The sequence below is a fragment of the Ochotona curzoniae genome, unplaced genomic scaffold (genome assembly GCF_017591425.1).
Source record: "Ochotona curzoniae isolate NIBS_2020 unplaced genomic scaffold, NIBS_Ocur_1.0 scaffold_1852, whole genome shotgun sequence".
Classification (NCBI taxonomy): domain Eukaryota; kingdom Metazoa; phylum Chordata; class Mammalia; order Lagomorpha; family Ochotonidae; genus Ochotona; species Ochotona curzoniae.
The window spans coordinates 54851724-54868864 of NW_024467087.1; the positions used below are offsets into that span (position 1 = coordinate 54851724).

Below are 17141 nucleotides of genomic sequence, written 5' to 3' on the forward strand. Positions count from 1 at the left end.
TCCTGATTTCTTTCCTTTTTTTGTGAGTTGAAGTTTGCTTGGCCCTGCCCAGTCCGCCCCCTTCCAGTTGCAGCTCTGCCCATTCCACATCCTAGTGTAGGATGGAACTTCGGGTGGTGCTGTCTTGAGCTGCCCAGATTGCCATCGGTTCCTTTACTTGTAAGTCATGGCAGGTACCATGGTCACACCTAGCTTAGCCCATCGCCACCCTGGCTCACGATCTAACCTGCGGGACTTGAATTTCTACAGGGTTGGGCCCTCACTTCCCCCACAGAGTTTACCCACTGATAAAGTTCTCTTGCATGCTGGTTAGTGTCTTGACCCTGCCAAATGCGACCAGTCCACTATTCCACCACCCAGTCAGGTACTGGTACCTACCCCTGCCAGACAGACCCCCATCCATAGCTTTGGTGTGGACTGGTGTATGGCAGTCAGTGATGCTCTATGGTAATAGCCCATCTCAGGATTCCTAATTTGGCTGGTGATTCAGTATGGCCCAAATAGAGCTTATGGGCATTCTCCTCCAAACTATCAGGTCTCAGTCCTCACGCTTGCCTGAAAGTTTCATGACCCTGTTACTGGGAATCACCCAGAATTCATCTCTCAGCTACACTAAAACTGGACAGCAATTTCATATCCTGAAACCCCAGAGCTCGCCACTGGGCGTCCAGCAGGCAGACCCTGGCACCATTTGGTGCACTGGCCGTCCAAAGCCAAGGACTCAGTCACTGCCCTTCGGCAGTGGCTTTGGCCTGAGTCCCCAGCCTTGGATCCAGCCTGGTAGGGGCAACCCCCCCCCCCACAGCTGCCCCCTACCCCAGGGCCTGGACCCCTCCCAGACTTGTTCTGCTGCAAGGTTTTGGCAACAGGGCAGAGCTAGGACTTTCATCCAGTTCCCAGGTTCCCTCATGCCGTACTCATCCTGAGGGAAGATTCCTTTTGTGCCTGGAGAAAGCCAAGGACTGCCTTTTCGCAGTGGCTTTGGTCTGAGTCCCCAGCCTTGGATCCGCCTGGCAAGGACACCCCCACAGCCGCCACCCTGCAGGGAGCTGCCATGCGCACCCAACCCCAAGGCCCGGACTCTGGCGTGTGATTTTTAAAGTACATACCAGTTTTTATAATATACACTTTAGATAAACATTTTAAAAAAGATTTATTTTAGTTTTTATTGAAAAGTTAGGTATATATAGGGGAGGAGAGGCAAAGAGAAAGATCTTCCACTGTTGATTCACTCCCCAAGTGGCTGCAATGGCTGGGGCTGAGCCGACCTGAAGCTGGGAGATAGGAGCTTCTTTTGGATCTCCCATGTCAGGGTAGGATCCCAAGGCTTTGGGCTGTCCTCCACTGCTTTCCCAGGCCAGAAGCAGGGAGCTGGATGGGAAGTAGGGCTGCTGGCACATAAACTGGTGCTCATATGGGATCCTGGCACATGCAAGGTGAGGACTTTACCCACTAGGCTGCTATGTCAGGCCCTAGATAAACTCTTAAAAGGCTCGTTGTTACTTCGTCACATTTACTAGTTTAAGATTAAGATTGTGAAATCTTGTAGATAATTCCTAGAAATTCTATGTAGTGCATTATCCTTCTGCTCATTCTTATCTGAGTAATTTATTCTGATGATTAAAATGATTGTTTTAACCCATCATTCTTTTTGTGTTTATTTGATGATGCATTACTATGAGGGTTTATATTCTTCCCTCCATATTGTTTACATTATTATGTACTAATAGGTTTTATTTTTCCATGTATTTTCTCCTACTCTTCTTTAATTTGGATACTCTGGTTGTACTAGTTTGGGTCTATACGGGTCACTTTTGCTGACTGCTTTATAGGTCCTCATACTTCTTGAGCACTTCCTTAGTTTACCCCTATGAGATATTTAAGGCCTATTTTGTACTGTCATTTACCCAGACTTAGATTTATTTGTCCTAGGAATTCTTTTAGTGAATTGTGGTGTTTTGAAACTAAGATGAAGGAACGTCATGTGCAAGATTTTTATCTGTGCTTCCAGGCATTTTCATAGGAAAGCCAATATATATGTATTGTATTTTTGTGATCTGGTACTGAATCTTCTAAATACTTCAGTCAAGTGCTTCCTATTTTAAAAAGTTTACTCATTTGAAAGGCAAAAAGAAAGACAAAAAGTAAAAAAGAGGCAAAATTTTCTTATCCACTGGTTTATTTCTGTTCTTTTTAAAATGTATGATAATATTTAGAACATTTTTGACGTCAGATTGCAGTTATTTACAGGGTAGTTTGTGACATTTCAGTTGTGTGCAGTCTGAGTAAATGAATTCTTCGTTGAACATTTATTTGTGGCATAAACATCCAACTGTTGGGGTGCAAAGAACTCAAGTGAGACTCCAAGGCGAGTACAATGATTTTAATTTTGCATCCATGGCGAGTGAAATGATACTGCTTTCCAGTGCAGGGGCAACCTCTTGCCATGAGCAGGAAGCTACTTCCTCTGGTTTCTATAGCCAGTGTCTATGGGAAAATCAAAAGCTACCTGACAGTGGGCAAATATAGATTGGGGCTTATTGTGACACAAAGCAGGCAATAGAAATTTACAGTGCATAGGCTTGTGATCCTGATCCTATCGCTTCAATGCAGACAGTAGTAAAACAGCATGCCTCGAAGGTAGCTAGCTGTCTTTCCCGTAAATCTCAAAACTCCAAAGATTCTCCTTATCTCTTGTCTGCCTCCTGGTGTTTCAGGAAGCAGGAGCCTTTTCTCATAACAGGGTGCAGGTATCTCTTTAGAGATTCCAGATTTCCAGGAGCACAGGTACCTTGACAATTAACCCATCATTTTCCCCTTCTTTGAGAATTATGAGGCATGAACATATTGATGCTAGATGGTGTTGCATTATTGCTTGGTATCATTTGATCTGCTCTTGCGTTAAATAGAGACATAATGTTAATATAATCAAAATGATAATACCTATTTTCCCATAGAGTAGCCATAGGTAAAAACTAATAGAGGACGTTTGTTCAGTAAAATCAGGTAAAAGACTTAACCCTGAAACCTCATGTAACTTTCCTGAAGATGTAGATCTAATTTCTAGTTCTAATTCAAGCAGTTGACCAGAAAGATTTCTGTGGCACAGCGTGATGTTTTACACTATCCCAAGGGAACAAAGATTGATTCTGAGGAATAGCAGTAACACAAAAGCAGGTATAATTCCAGTCATATTTTAATGAAAGTCTTTGATTAACAGATTGTAGTTGATCTCCTAAGAGCACCATGGTTGATTCCACATTCGTGACTTCTGCATACAATTTTTCTTCAGTTTTTCGTTGTGATTTCCACAAAGCTTCTGAATGTTGATGTCATTGCTGGACAAAGTGAGCTGTTTATACGGACTCATGTCATCCCAAGGATAGTAGTAATTAGTAGTCCTATACATCTCTTAAATCTCTTCTTCATGAAGAATCATGTGAAGGAGGGCAGTGTTTGAGTTTTCTGCCCAAGGATGATTGGACTGGCAGCTAAATACCTACACAGGCTCTTAAAACATATATAGGCTGGGTAGAAAAATTAATGTTAATGCTAGAATTTAAGCAAGTGTATAAAGAATACTTAGTACAGGAAATGAAAACCTCATGATTGATTCCACGTGATGGTGCCAGAACAAAAGGTAGACGAACAGAAGCCTATATAGAGACTACAGTTTTTCTTGGTTGGTAAATGAAAAGAAACTACTTTGGTTAGCAACTTGACCTTGCCAAATCTCAAGTGGTTTGAGTGCCATTACTAATTTCCACAGATGAATTTATTTAGAATGCTGAGGTAATTCAGGGGCTGGAAGAGACAAGCCTCTTGAATGCCAGATGATACAATTTGGGGTGTTTACTCTTTTGAAGGAAATCATGGGCCTCGCAATATAGTTGTTGAGTATTGTGATTCCATGCACTTCTCATAAGGCTATAGTAAATGACATTTCCATAGGAAATATTATTTAGAGAATGGAGTTCATGCCCTGCACAGGATCCCCAGTGTATACAGTGAAATGACTTAGGCCTTACTGGAAGCTTGGTCTTGAGTGAGTCTGGATAAGAATATGAATAAAAGCCAGTACCATTGATAGAAACAATTGAGGTATTTTCCTAATCTTTTTTTTTTTTTAAGATTTATTTATTTTTACTGGAAAGATATACAGAGAGGAGGAGAGACAGAGAGGAAGATCTTCCGTCCCATGACTCCCCAAGTGAGTGCAACGGCCGATGCTATGCCGGTCTGAAGTCAGGAGCCAGGAACTTTTTCCAGGTCTCCCACACGGGTGCAGGGTCCCAAGGCTTTGGGCCACCCTCGACTGCTTTCCCAGGCCACAAGCAGGGAGTTGCTGGGATTAGAACCGGCGCCCATATGGGATCCTGGCTCATTCAAGGCGAGGACTTGAGCTGCTCGGCCACGCCGCCAGGCCCAGATATTTTTCTCATCTTTAAGAGCCATAAGCCTGATTGTGGATATGCATGTAAACAATGTTCCTATATCCTATGCAGATAGGTTTGCCATCAGAACCTGTCTGATAAGTGCCATTTAATATCATCCCATTTCCCTCAGGTTTAAGAGGTCCCCTAAGATCATAAGGACCTGGCAACCAAATAGTTTCACTAATGTGTACTGGAACTGTGACATCTACCCAGGTTACTTGCCTGTTGAGAGATGGGTTAGGAATATAAGTCCAATAAGTAAAATTACTTGCCTGTGAGGATGTTATGGTAATAGCTAGCGTCCCTAAGAAAAGTGTTTCAGCATTAAAATCATGTCCTGCTATCTTTCGCTAGGTTGATACCTACTTATTTTAGTTGTTTTAGTTGAGGCCACATAGGGGTAGGCAGCTTAGCTCTGAAAGTCACAGGAACAGATAAGGACAAAGTTCGCATTCCGGTAACGGGTGACTCCATTATCTTGAAAATTAAATGTTTCCTTTTCCCATCTCCAGTGGAGCCATCTAGTGGGGAGCCAGCATTCTTCATTCTCTGTAATGATAAGAGGAAAACCTCTCCCCAAACCTTTACAGTCCCCCTTTTTCCATTCTTTACTTCCGGGTAGTTGTTCTTTCTGTGAAGATGGAGTGTTCCAATGTTTGTTTATTTTTGTACTTCCATCTTCATATTGATTTAAAAAAATTAAAGTGAATAATGCTTTTCATTAGTTTGTATATAAGTGTTTGAATCCCACTCTTTCCCTGTATTTTGTTTTAAAACGAGGGTTTTTAATGTAGCTGGAAACATTCAACAGTAGCTTGACCTTGAGAATTATAAGGAATACCAGTGGAAGGGCTAGTGTTAGTTTAGCCTGGGTTCCCAACAGTTCTCCCTGCTCTACAAGCTGTGCGGTGGAAATATCAGTGCGCGGATCAGCGTATGATTTCTCCTTTCTTGTTGCTGAGCCTCATCCTGCCACCAAGTTCTAAATTGTAAAAACAAATTGCCTTCTAAAACTGTTTTGGCTAAATGGCCCAGTCATATAGAATCACGCGAAATTGAGTAGCCAATTGTTCTATTAATCTTCTGGTAAAAGCAGAATGCATTCCATATGAAGCTATAGCCTTTGTGAGTTTTTTGAAAGGTTCTATATCAAAATCTGGATACATCAATTACAAGAAAGGTTTTAAACAATCAGATCTGAAACAATTGTGGCTGGGACTGCAAAACAGGAAGAGCCACTTCTTACTCCACTAACCCAAATAGTCTTTTACTTTTGCCCAGTCTAAAGTTGTATTAATTGTGACAAGATGACTTATGGATCATACAAACAAGTACATTTACTCCTTTAAATATTTTTTCTGTTACAGAAAACTTGAAGACTTACTTTGTAGTAAACAAAAAGTATTGCATTTCCTTACCAGCAGACAGTAATGCATAGTAACAATTTTGAGATTTTCATAAAGTAGCTATAGCTGAAAGAGTGTCATAAACCTAAAATATATTGTGAGTTCATTCCTTGCTCAATCTCGAGGCATTTAAGCCAAACAATGACATCTCTTTTTATGCAAAATATTTTTCCCGAGGAACTGTCAATATAGAGTTCTGATTAGCAGTTTTATCTGCACGCGACGTGTGTAGAGTCAATTTTAACAATTTCATCAAGACAGACAAATGACAACCACATACAATCCAGACAAGTGGCCACTACACACAATCCAGAAACCCGATGGGCCATCATGGACCCTGACTCAAGAGCATTCGGCCTTCTTGAGTCCTATATGAGTATTCAGAATAGAAACTAATTAGGCCCTAACCTTTGAGTAAAGGTCAGTGCAAATCCTGCAAGCCAGGCTTCCTGGCTTGGTTGCTAGGGCTGTTGTCAGTTATCACGGTGGCCTCCCCAGATTACCAAGACAGGTTCTTTTTTTGTGTGTGTGTATGATTTTTTTTGGTAATCTTTACATAGTTGATTAGTGCACAAAGGGTCAGGGGCTACAGGAAAGTGGGTAAGGCTATTGTTACCACATTTTTTTTTTCTGTATCTGGGGCAAAGGGGGAGATAAAGGGAGAAGCCCTATGCAGCATCCCATCCCAGATCTGCGATATGGGGCATGCTCTGAGGGTCCTGCTCAAGTAGTTTTGATATTTCAGCAGTTCTGAATTGTTGCCATTTTTGCCATTCCAAGCATGGTGAAATCTCTCCAGAATCCTTTGGCTGACATAGTCTACCTTAGGGTCTTTGTTTGCCCAGATTTTCACTGTCAACACATGGCTGGGGTAGTTGATGGATTTATTCTGTCCTCCATCCTCTGTTGTGGCACCAGGTGTCCCCTGCCGGTTCCAATGGACTGCCATATTCTCTATGTGCACCGGGATATGCTGACAAGAGTGGTACCCACCAGCACATGTGTGGGCTGAATAGGGGGTCCGGTTGGGTTGAACTAGGCTTCAGTGCTCATTGACATGTATGAGAGCTGAATGGGACATGGCACAGAATGGACCAATCTGCTGTACATACTGACAGGCACGAGAACCAGGGCAGGGAGTGGGCCTGGTGGGGGTTATTGCGGGTTGTTCTGACTAGGTTGCAGCTTTCACTGGTTTGTATAAGAGCCAAATGTGTGCTCTTTCCGCCATCTTGGAGCCTCTGAAGGCCTGCTGGGAACAGGACTTCTAGAAGGCAACAATGTGTGGAAGGCTGTGGTGCAAGGCCAGTTTTGCTGGGTACAAGCAAGGTCTGCGGAACCAAAAGGAGCACATGGCACTGCTGAAAATCGAAGGTGTTTATGCCCGAGATGAAGCTGAATTCTACTTGGGCAAGACATGCCTATGAGTACAAAGCAAAGAAGAACACGGTGACTCCTGGCGGTACACCTAACAAAACCAGAGTTATCTGGGGAGCGGTAACTTGTGCTCACGGAAACAGTGGCATGGTTTGTGCCAAGTTCTGAATAACCTGCCTTCAAGGGATATTGGACACAGAGTCTGAGTGATGCTGTATCCCTCAAGAATTTAATACTATTGAAAATAAGTAAAAATGAAAAAAAAAAAAGAGAGATCCAAGTGTGTGTTGGGCAGAATCAGGCTGGACTTTAACACTCACTGGTTTGTGTGGAAGACAGGACTGGAAACAGAACTGACCAAGCAGTTGCAACCACCAGCATGTGCATAACCTGATCGAGGTGACAGATTGGGCTGGACCCTGTTTTGGCAAGCACACACAAAAATCAGGTCTGCGATCACTTCAGACGAGGTTTCCTTGGGGATCCCCCCATCCAGTCGAACTGCCGTACTCAGAACCCCAACCATGAGGAGAAGTGCAGGTTTCATGGTCAGACCAAGTGTCCAAGCTGAGCTTCCTCAGAGGCTCAGGCGGAGCAGTGGACACCAAGCCAGCTTCAGTGACCAGGATGGTCACTGGGGCTTCCAAAATGATGTAGGATGCAAGTAAAATCATGCCAGACAAATCTAAGATTTCTTAAGGAGTTTTAAACAACCAAACTTAGTGATGGCATTGTCCACTAGAAATTATCAGATGAAAAGTCACCATGATAATTCTAGTCTGAATTAAAACCTTGAGAGGCACAAATTCTCATTACCATGAAATCCATCCATTAAACTGAAGATCTGTATTCCAGCTTCCTCAGCAATATAAAATATTCCTAAGAGACATGCATTGAACATTTACAAAATTGCAAACATTCACCTTTTACTGCTTCTTTGCTCATATTCCATTATTGTTAGGCTTCAGTTTGCCCTAGAACTCTTGAAAGCATGCAAAACTTTTCCTTTTTTAGAGAATGCTCCATTTCTGACAATACCTCTTGGGAAGCCTCTGAGTCTGACTGCACTGGTTGTAAGGCTGATGAAATGAGTGTCCATAAAGTCCATACTTTAAAAAAAAAAGATTTATTTTATTTAATTGGTAAGGCTGGTAGGAGGAGAGACAGGAAGATCTTCCATCTGATGATTCACTCCCGAAGTGGCCACAACAGCTGGAGATTCCTCTGGGTCTCCCGTGCAGGTGCAGGGTCCTAATGCTTTGGGCCTTTCTTGACTGCTTTCCCAAGCCACAAACAGGGAGCTGGATGGGAAGTGGGGCTACTGGAATTAGAACCAGTGCCTATATGGGATCCTGGCACCTTCAAGGTCGGCCCTGAAGTTCATACTTTCACAGGAGTTTTTTCTCTTTGTTGCTATGCTCTTCTGAGAGCTCTTAATACCTTTTCCCATTCCTTATAACTTAAGATACCTTTACCAATAGATTTATGGCAATAACAATGCATACTAATTAAAGAAAACAAAGCATCATGTTGACTGTTTTTTGCCTGAACTCCAGTTCCATGTGGCAAACCCTGGAAAAGTTGTGCATTCTGTTCCCATACGGACTGGGCTAGTTTTACATCTTTAAGCAAATGCTGAAAGTTTGCTTACCTTGAGCATTTCTATTTCCTTTCGGCTTCACTGCCTTTAAACTAGAATTTCTCTCCTTAAATGAGATGTTTAAAGTTTGCTTACCTTGAGCATTCCAATTTCCTTTCGGTTTCACTATCTTTTGTGTTTGGTGCTAGTTGTTGGGGCTCAGTGCAGTGAGACTCCAAGGCGAGTACAATGATTTTAATTTTGCATCCATGGCGAGTGAAATGATACTGCTTTCCAGTGCAGGGGCAACCTCTTGCCATGAGCAGGAAGCTACTTCCTCTGGTTTCTATAGCCAGTGTCTATGGGAAAATCAAAAGCTACCTGACAGTGGGCAAATATAGATTGGGGCTTATTGTGACACAAAGCAGGCAATAGAAATTTACAGTGCATAGGCTTGTGATCCTGATCCTATCGCTTCAATGCAGACAGTAGTGAAACAGCATACCTCGAAGGTAGCTAGCTGTCTTTCCCGTAAATCTCAAAACTCCAAAGATTCTCCCTATCTCTTGTCTGCCTCCTGGTGTTTCAGGAAGCAGGAGCCTTTTCTCATAACAGGGTGCAGGTATCTCTTTAGAGATTCCAGGCTTCCAAGAGTACAGGTACCTTGACAATTAACCCTATCATCCAACATCCCATCTTCTCATATTTTTTAAAAGAGGAAAACCTGTACTACACTAGAGTTATTTATAGTTACCCTGCTGTGCAGTGGGACCCAAGAACTCTTTACACTTACTAAGTATAAATACCTCATAATCAACCTTTCCCCATCAGCTTAAGGTTAGTACACTATTCATTTGAATTCTCTGGACTGCTGTTTTTTAGCTTCCACATATAAATAAGACTGTGTGATACCATGATTTGCTTCCTTTTGCTTGCTTTAGGTTTCATTTTTTCTAATTTCCCAGTGTTTTATGATGAGATGAAATAGAATTTAGTAGCTTTAAATTTTTATATAAGCTAGAATTTAATTTTTTTTGTGAAATGTCTTCAAAAATTGCAATACAAAATACTGTTAGAAAAATACCTTTGCGAAATTTTGTGCTTTATAAAAGTGTTCGGTGTGTCAAATAAGACTAATATTAGACTGTTGCTTAGTCATATTTTATTGTGAATAATGTATTACCCATAGTGCCATCACTGATAGCCTGAAAGTGGGTTCTGGGCGTGTGGGTATTGGCCTTTTGTTTGATAATGTATGAAAGAAACACATAATGCTCCTGTATTTCCTTTTTAGATAAAACCAGTGGTTCTGGAAATAATTCTGATATGATGGAAAAGAGCCGGGAAGAGGTAAGACAGCTTGAAGCAGTTTAAAGATATTTATTAATTACTAGCAACCAACTGTAGTATATTTTGTAAATTGCTTATAGTTAATATGTGCACGTTTATGGTTTCTTATATAACCAGGTTCTGTTATGTTACTTCTGTTTGCTGGTCTTCAGTTTAAGAAGGTATTCATTGTTTCACTATTGCTATGGTTTATTTCAGTTTACCTAAAATTGGATGACTAAAAAGACATGCTAACAGAGAGGTATTTAATTAGTGCTGTATTGTATAGCGTTGTGTGAGGAAGATGATATGGGCTTGATTCCATGTTTCTGAAATCTCTCAACGTGATCTGTTCAGAGTCTCTGAAGCATAACAATATTTCATACTTGGATCCTATGCCTGATACATAAGTGTATGCTGTAATTTTGGGGTTCTTTCACCTAGTATAAAAAAATTGAACCCAATGTCGATTTATTGATTGTATTGTCAGAATGAAGTAAATTTGGTTTCTGAAAGCAAGCTGTAGAAGTTACTGTGTGAGAAGATTGACATATTTTTAGATCCTTAAAATTCTTTACCTCTATATTGAATTACTTTTATTGGTTTGCTTTGTTGACTGGGTCCACATTCATGCTATAGTAGTGTATCATCTCTTCTCTTAGCAGGCAAACAGCAAATATGTGAAAATGTAAATGTGATCTTAAAGAAACTCAACCGTATTTGATAGTTCTTTTTAGAAAAAAATATTTAAGGCATATAAATATTATATAAAAGATTTTGCAATAGCAGAATAGTTACTAAAATAGAAATTAAGAACTGTAAGGCTGTAACACTGAGAGTTTGCTCACCTTTATATTTATTTCTCACATTTAGGGACCTAGCTCTTCAGAAAAATCCAGATCTTCAGGATTGTCAAGATCAAAGAGGTTGGTTGATGTTGAAGAGAAAAAAATTGTCTTTTCTGGATTTATTTTGTATTTCGTAAAAGGATACATCAGTTGTTTGAATTTACTTCATGTACCACTGTTCTAACTAAATTGTTCCAGGGCACATACTTTAAAGTAAGCACTATGCTGTTGTAAATCTTTCTGTATCTGATTTGGTTTTAATTATTTCAACTTTGAATTTGAAAGAACATCTTGGAGAAGGATTTGTTTTGTATTAAATAGTTAATTTGAAAAATTTTTGTGAATTCCATAAGGTTTTACACATTTTTATTTCCATGTAATCATAAGTTCATATAGAGTATACTGATCAAATGATGGCAGTTAGCATAAACAACTCCATATCATTTGTTTTTGGTGCCTTTGAAGTTATTCTTTGCTAGTTCTTATTGAAATATGTATAGATTATGTAACAAATTTCCTTGGCTGATATACATGCCTAAAAGAAACGAAAAGTGAGAATTGGTGACTATTGCCTCAGACAGCAGAAAGGCTTATAGGGCTGTAAGAAACTTTCTAGTTGATAGAGCAGATATTCGTTACAATTGTGAGTAAGCTATAAGGAGATAAAGAATGATAAACAATGCTTTTTGTGCTCAATTGTCAAACTGTACATGAGGACTAAAATTATTTCCAGGTGTATTATAATTCCTAACATATATGTGGAGGAAACCCGTTGTTATTTGAAGTTTGTAGCATAGTCTATTGGATTTCTGTTGTTTTTAATCAGTGGGAATGTCCTTTAAACAAATTGAGCATGCTCTCAATACTTTTCTAAAGTAGCAGATCTTAAATAGGACACCCTTGAAGATCCCTAGGTAGTTTTTTCAGAATGTGCTTGCTCTGATCCTACTCCAGGCCAACTGAATCATTATCTTAAATATAAACGTTAAAGAGAGGTTTACTTCTCCAGGTGATTCTAATGTTCATCCCTTTTTAATAGTCACTGCTCAGTGTAAACATGTTATGCCCTTTGCGTTCCAATTTCAGAAATGTCCATAATTTTGTGGACTTAATTCTTTCATAGGAAACCTTCAATTGTAACAAAGTATGTAGAATCTGATGATGAAACTGTAAATGAAGATGCTTCTAATGAAAATTCAGAAAATGATATTACTATGCAAAGTTTGCCCAAAGGTAATGTGTATTGGTTTTTTTATATGAAGTTGAACTTAAAATGTATTTTAAAATATCATAATTGGACCTTATTTTCATTTACTGTGTATTAAGAACCAAAGTTGGAATTATACTGATGGTGGTGTGAAGTATTCGTGTGGGTCTTTAAAAGTTCATGGTAAATATACCTGATGAAAAAAGTCCATGAGATTCAATTTTTTTTTTGCACCAAAATATTTTTAAAATTCCATTTGTACACTTTTTCAAATATGTTACATTTTTAATGATAGCAACATGTTATTCAGCTTCACAACTTCACCTTTGGAAAAATAAAATCTATTTTCTTGACATTGCATTTTGGGATTTAGTTTGCAAAGTATACTTGGCTGTGGAAATAGATTTAATATATTAGATTTTGAGTAAATAAATGTTAATGTACTTTCTTTCTACAAAAGCATAATAGCCATTCCAGAAAACTTTTCAGTGTTTATTATCATTTGCTTGAAAGGTAGACACAGAGAGAAAAAAACGGGGGGTGGTTCACTCTACAAATTCCCACACAGCTATGGCTGTCAAGGCTAAAGCAGGAATATGGAACTCCAGCTGGGTCTCCCACATGGGTGGGAAGTACCGAAGCACTTGAACCATCATCTGCTGCCTCCTTGGATGCATGAACAGGAAGCTGGATCAGAAACTGAGCAATCAGAATTGCAGTCAAACTGCACTCCAATATGGGATGTCGGTTACCCAAAAAGGCTACTTAACCTGCATTACTATGTCTCCCATTAATAATTTTTTAAAAAGTCTCTATAGTTTAAATTTTACTGCATTCTTAGATTCTCTAAGTGTAAAAGTCAAAGTGCATTCTCAAACAGCACTTTTTCATGATTTAATTATCTCTTTGAAAAAGTTTGCCACATGCCTTTCAAAACTCCTAATTGTGTGACTTATTAATTAGCTTAGGCGTAAAAACCAAATGAAGATTTTGAACTGTTGGTGGTTCGAGTACGAAAATGAAGTTATTGAGTGTTATGAAGGCAACAGGGGAGTTTATTTTTAGTGTTTCAAAGAATCAAAATTTTGGATATTTTTCTTTGTAAAATGATACATTCTGGTGTATTTGCTGATTTTTCAGATTATTCTCATGCTCATTGTTCAACAGTATTCATTAAATCTTTTATCTGTTTTGGTGCCAGTTTTAAATTGTGGAAGTTTAACATGTTTGGGGATGTAGAGTGATGATGCTTTTCCTAACTAGTGCAAATTAGAGCTTAAAAAATGAAATGGGAAAACATGTGAAAGGGATTGATTGAAAGAAGAGAGAAAAAAATTGCTGGTGCTACCATTTAAGTTGGCTTTGTAAGTCATGTACAGTACTTTTTGGTAATGGTTTTCATGACCAAGGGCATGGGAACCTGAGTCCCATTTGCAATAATTCACATTAGATTTTTACATTCTCAGAGATCATTACTTGGGAGTACTTAAAAGAACTAGAAAATTGAAACCTTTGTTTTTTTGGTGCTGTGGAAGAATGTGAGGTTAAGTATGATGCCATTAATCTGAGTTAAGGTATATTCTCATGTCGAAATTAAATGGGACCCATTTCATAAGATGAAATTTCAATGGCTCTTACTACAAGTATTATTGCAATACTTGGTCGAGTATATATAGATAATAAGCTTACAGAATTTAACCTTCAAAACAATGCTGTAAGGTAATTATTGCTTCTGTTTGTAGAGATTAACAAATTCAGAGCTGGAGGAATTTTTTCAACTTTAAATTAAGCTGTCTCCTAAGGTTTGCCTGAATCCAAAGCTAGTGAGTGTGCTTTCCACTCTGCTGCTTTGCTTCCATTTACAGAAGAATTAAAACTTCTGGCTTGTGTGATGTTATGGAGTTCATTTGAGATTATATATGTGAAATAATTGTGCCGAACACATTTTATAGTGGGGATTAAATTTACCACAGTCTCTAAAAATCTCAATCCTCTGTGTCCTCTTTTCCTCTCTTTTTTTTCCCCCAGAGATAAAAAAATTCAGTTACTAAATTGATACTATAACTTGTTTGAAAACAGACACATATTTCAGAGAGAACCCCTGACAAGTACCTGATTTTACTTAGTTGTTACCAATAATATTCATTTACTAAGCCAATAGTGTAGGTAAATGTGGAGACCCTGACCCTTTTTATTGCGTTTTATTTGCTCAATCTTTGTCCTTAGTTCACATGTTCATAATTAAGAAAGGATGTTCTATTTCCATAGATAGCAATAAAACCTTTCATTCTATGATTTATTGATAGAGTACTTCAACTTAAGTGTTTTAAAATTATATGTAGTATAAGACTCTTAAGGAACTTTACAAAGTGCTGAAGCTTTGAAATACTAGTTTGGAAATGCTGCGTGATAGCTATAGCAGTAACAGAGTGAATTTTTGTCTTCTCCCCTCTCCTTGCAGTATAAAACAACCATTAAAGTTTCTTTCTGAGTTTATGATTTGGATTATGAGAAGAATAAGATGTCTTTTGAAATATTTTTTTTCTCTAGTCCATTTATTTTATAAGCTCTTTGTGGAATTAGCATGATGTTCATATTCCTAACAGCTTTTCTGATAGATATCAGAATCCAGAACTGCGCTGAGGCTTTCTATTTGATTTATACATTCCTGTTAAAATCAGTTCATAATATTTTTTCCTCCTGTTTTTATGAACTGTATTCTAAGAAGTGATTTGTTGACAAGTGGCCCTTTTACTATTTTGTTTTATTTACACATGTGAGATCCTTATATTGAAAGCTTGAAAGAGAGAATTATGTGCAAACAATGTTGGCTTTATCTGAAGTCTTGTACTTCATTTGCACATTTAATATGTGTAATGGTTTTTTAAATGAAATCATTCTAGGTACAGTGATTGTACAACCAGAGCCAGTGCTGAATGAAGACAAAGATGATTTTAAAGGGCCTGAATTTAGAAGCAGAAGTAAAATGAAAACTGAAAATCTCAAAAAACGCGGAGGTAAATACAAGTGAAAATGAAACATGGCGTTTAAATTGCTGTTTATCACCATATTAGAAAATCTGATGTGCTTACTAAAAATACCTCCACTTTTCTACCCATTGTTTATTAAAAGCACTACTTAAAAGTAACTTCTGTTTCTCTCTGAGCTCTGAAGCAGGAAAGGTTAAGCATTATTTACCAAAACACCTTTGCCTTCAGTGGCTGTTATCTCAAGAAACATAGCATTTCCTTCTTTCACATGTTAGAATTATGATGCCTATGTGCCAATACCATGCATTCTCCCTCAACTGGCAAGAATCTTAGATTTGTGCAAAATCTTATTTATGGCCTCAAGATAACTTTATGCGTATTTAGAGCATTGTTACATAAAGTGACAAACATTTGCATTAATATTACCTGGGGTACTTAATAGAAATGCTATTTTCTTGGCCTTTACTTCTTAGAAATTAGAATTTCTGGGGATGAGGTCAAGAATAGGCCCCAAATTGCTCTTACACACACCAAAGTTTCATATCCACCCATCAGGGGATAGCAGTGCAGCGGGAAATAGAAAGGGAGCTCCCTCCATTTGCCTGAGTCACCTCTCTCTCTGTCCACTCACACTTCAGTGCATAATCATGTCAGCTAAATGTCTATGGGAAGTTCACATCTCGAGGATTTATTTAGAAGTTTATGACAGTGGGCATATGTCACACTTGTTTTTAGCTAGCTTTTAAATGGTGCCTACAGATTATTTTTGGGGGCAGATTAGCAAACCAGAATCTGTACTTATAAAAAGAATGAATCTCCAAAAGGCAGAACATGATACTAAATTTCTAAAAGAAGTATAATAAAAAAAAGCCTGTTTTATATTGATCATGTTCTACAACTGTAAATTTCATCTTGATGACATTTTGTGTATATATCTTTGTGTTGAAAGATTATTTTGGTGAAGCTAGTAAAAAAGGCCTATGGTTACAAAATATTGCATAAGTCAGTTCTTAGATAAGTAACTTGTGATGTAGGCAGTGAGAATCAACAGAATGTTTACTGTTGTCCACAAGGAGCATTTCAGTTATTCCCTTTGATCATAACGAAGATTTTTTTTTTTTTGAGCTTCCTTCATAGTAGGGAAATGGACCTGATAGTGACAGGCTTCACCAGAATTAAGTTTTATTTATTTATTGTTATTAAACTTAATCAAATTAGCCAGTAGAAAATGATGGCAAGAATTAGCAAAGTTTTTTTCAATCTGATTGTGGATCCTCTGTGACGTGATTTATGACAGAAAGTTACATCTGATGCATTGTGTCAAGATCAGTGTGTAAGTAATGCCTTTTAAATAGGGACTCTGTAGAGGTCAGTATCCAAAATATAGAGGCTGAAGGCAGAATTAAGTCATATTGTGGGGGAGGATGTTTCTAGAGCCACTTTGACTTGCTGCTGATATTTAATCACAGTTCCTAAGTGTCTGGAACATTTTATTAAGTGTTACGCAGAAGATGTTCCTATCATAAAGCTTAAGGAGGGAATATATATGTGTGCTTATAGCCATATAGTAGCACTTACATTTTTTATATTTGCCTTAGGTGATTTATAATATTTTTAAGCTGTTAGGAATCACAGGAGAAACTTACTCTAGGTTTACTAATATACATACAAATGAATAAACCAGTGATCTGAGATACTCTTGTTATTAATCTTCAGACATTTTAGAAAATTTGCTATGAAAGTAATGCCTAATTTTAAAAAGTTGATATATAATCTTATATGTAAGTGACAATTTATTTTAAATATTTTAAATGTCAGTCTATTTTGACATACTTTTCCTATATCGATAATTAGAAAATATACTTTTCTTTGTCGGACAGTAATTTTGTTCTCTAGAAAAGCATTAAAACAAATTGAACTCAGAAATGAAAAATGCCTCTTTACCATTTACACTGTTAGTCTTTAAGAT

General features: G+C 38.2%; 1 protein-coding gene and 1 pseudogene across 8 annotated transcripts in view; both read left to right on the plus strand.

Annotated features, from left to right (window-relative positions):
• ATRX (ATRX chromatin remodeler) overlaps positions 1-17141 on the plus strand; it is a 188983-nt gene that overhangs the window by 33113 nt on the left and 138729 nt on the right. For 5 of the 8 annotated variants that reach the window (XM_040999433.1, XM_040999434.1, XM_040999436.1 and 2 more), the window contains exons 3-6: positions 10093-10148; positions 11001-11053; positions 12099-12208; positions 15086-15199. In XM_040999433.1, coding sequence (XP_040855367.1) covers positions 10093-10148; positions 11001-11053; positions 12099-12208; positions 15086-15199 — 333 coding nt within the window. The remainder of the gene's footprint in view (positions 1-10092; positions 10149-11000; positions 11054-12098; positions 12209-15085; positions 15200-17141) is intronic. The other 3 variants (XM_040999438.1, XM_040999439.1, XM_040999441.1) reach the window with 1 other exon arrangement.
• Positions 6913-7452, plus strand: LOC121169021 (annotated as a pseudogene).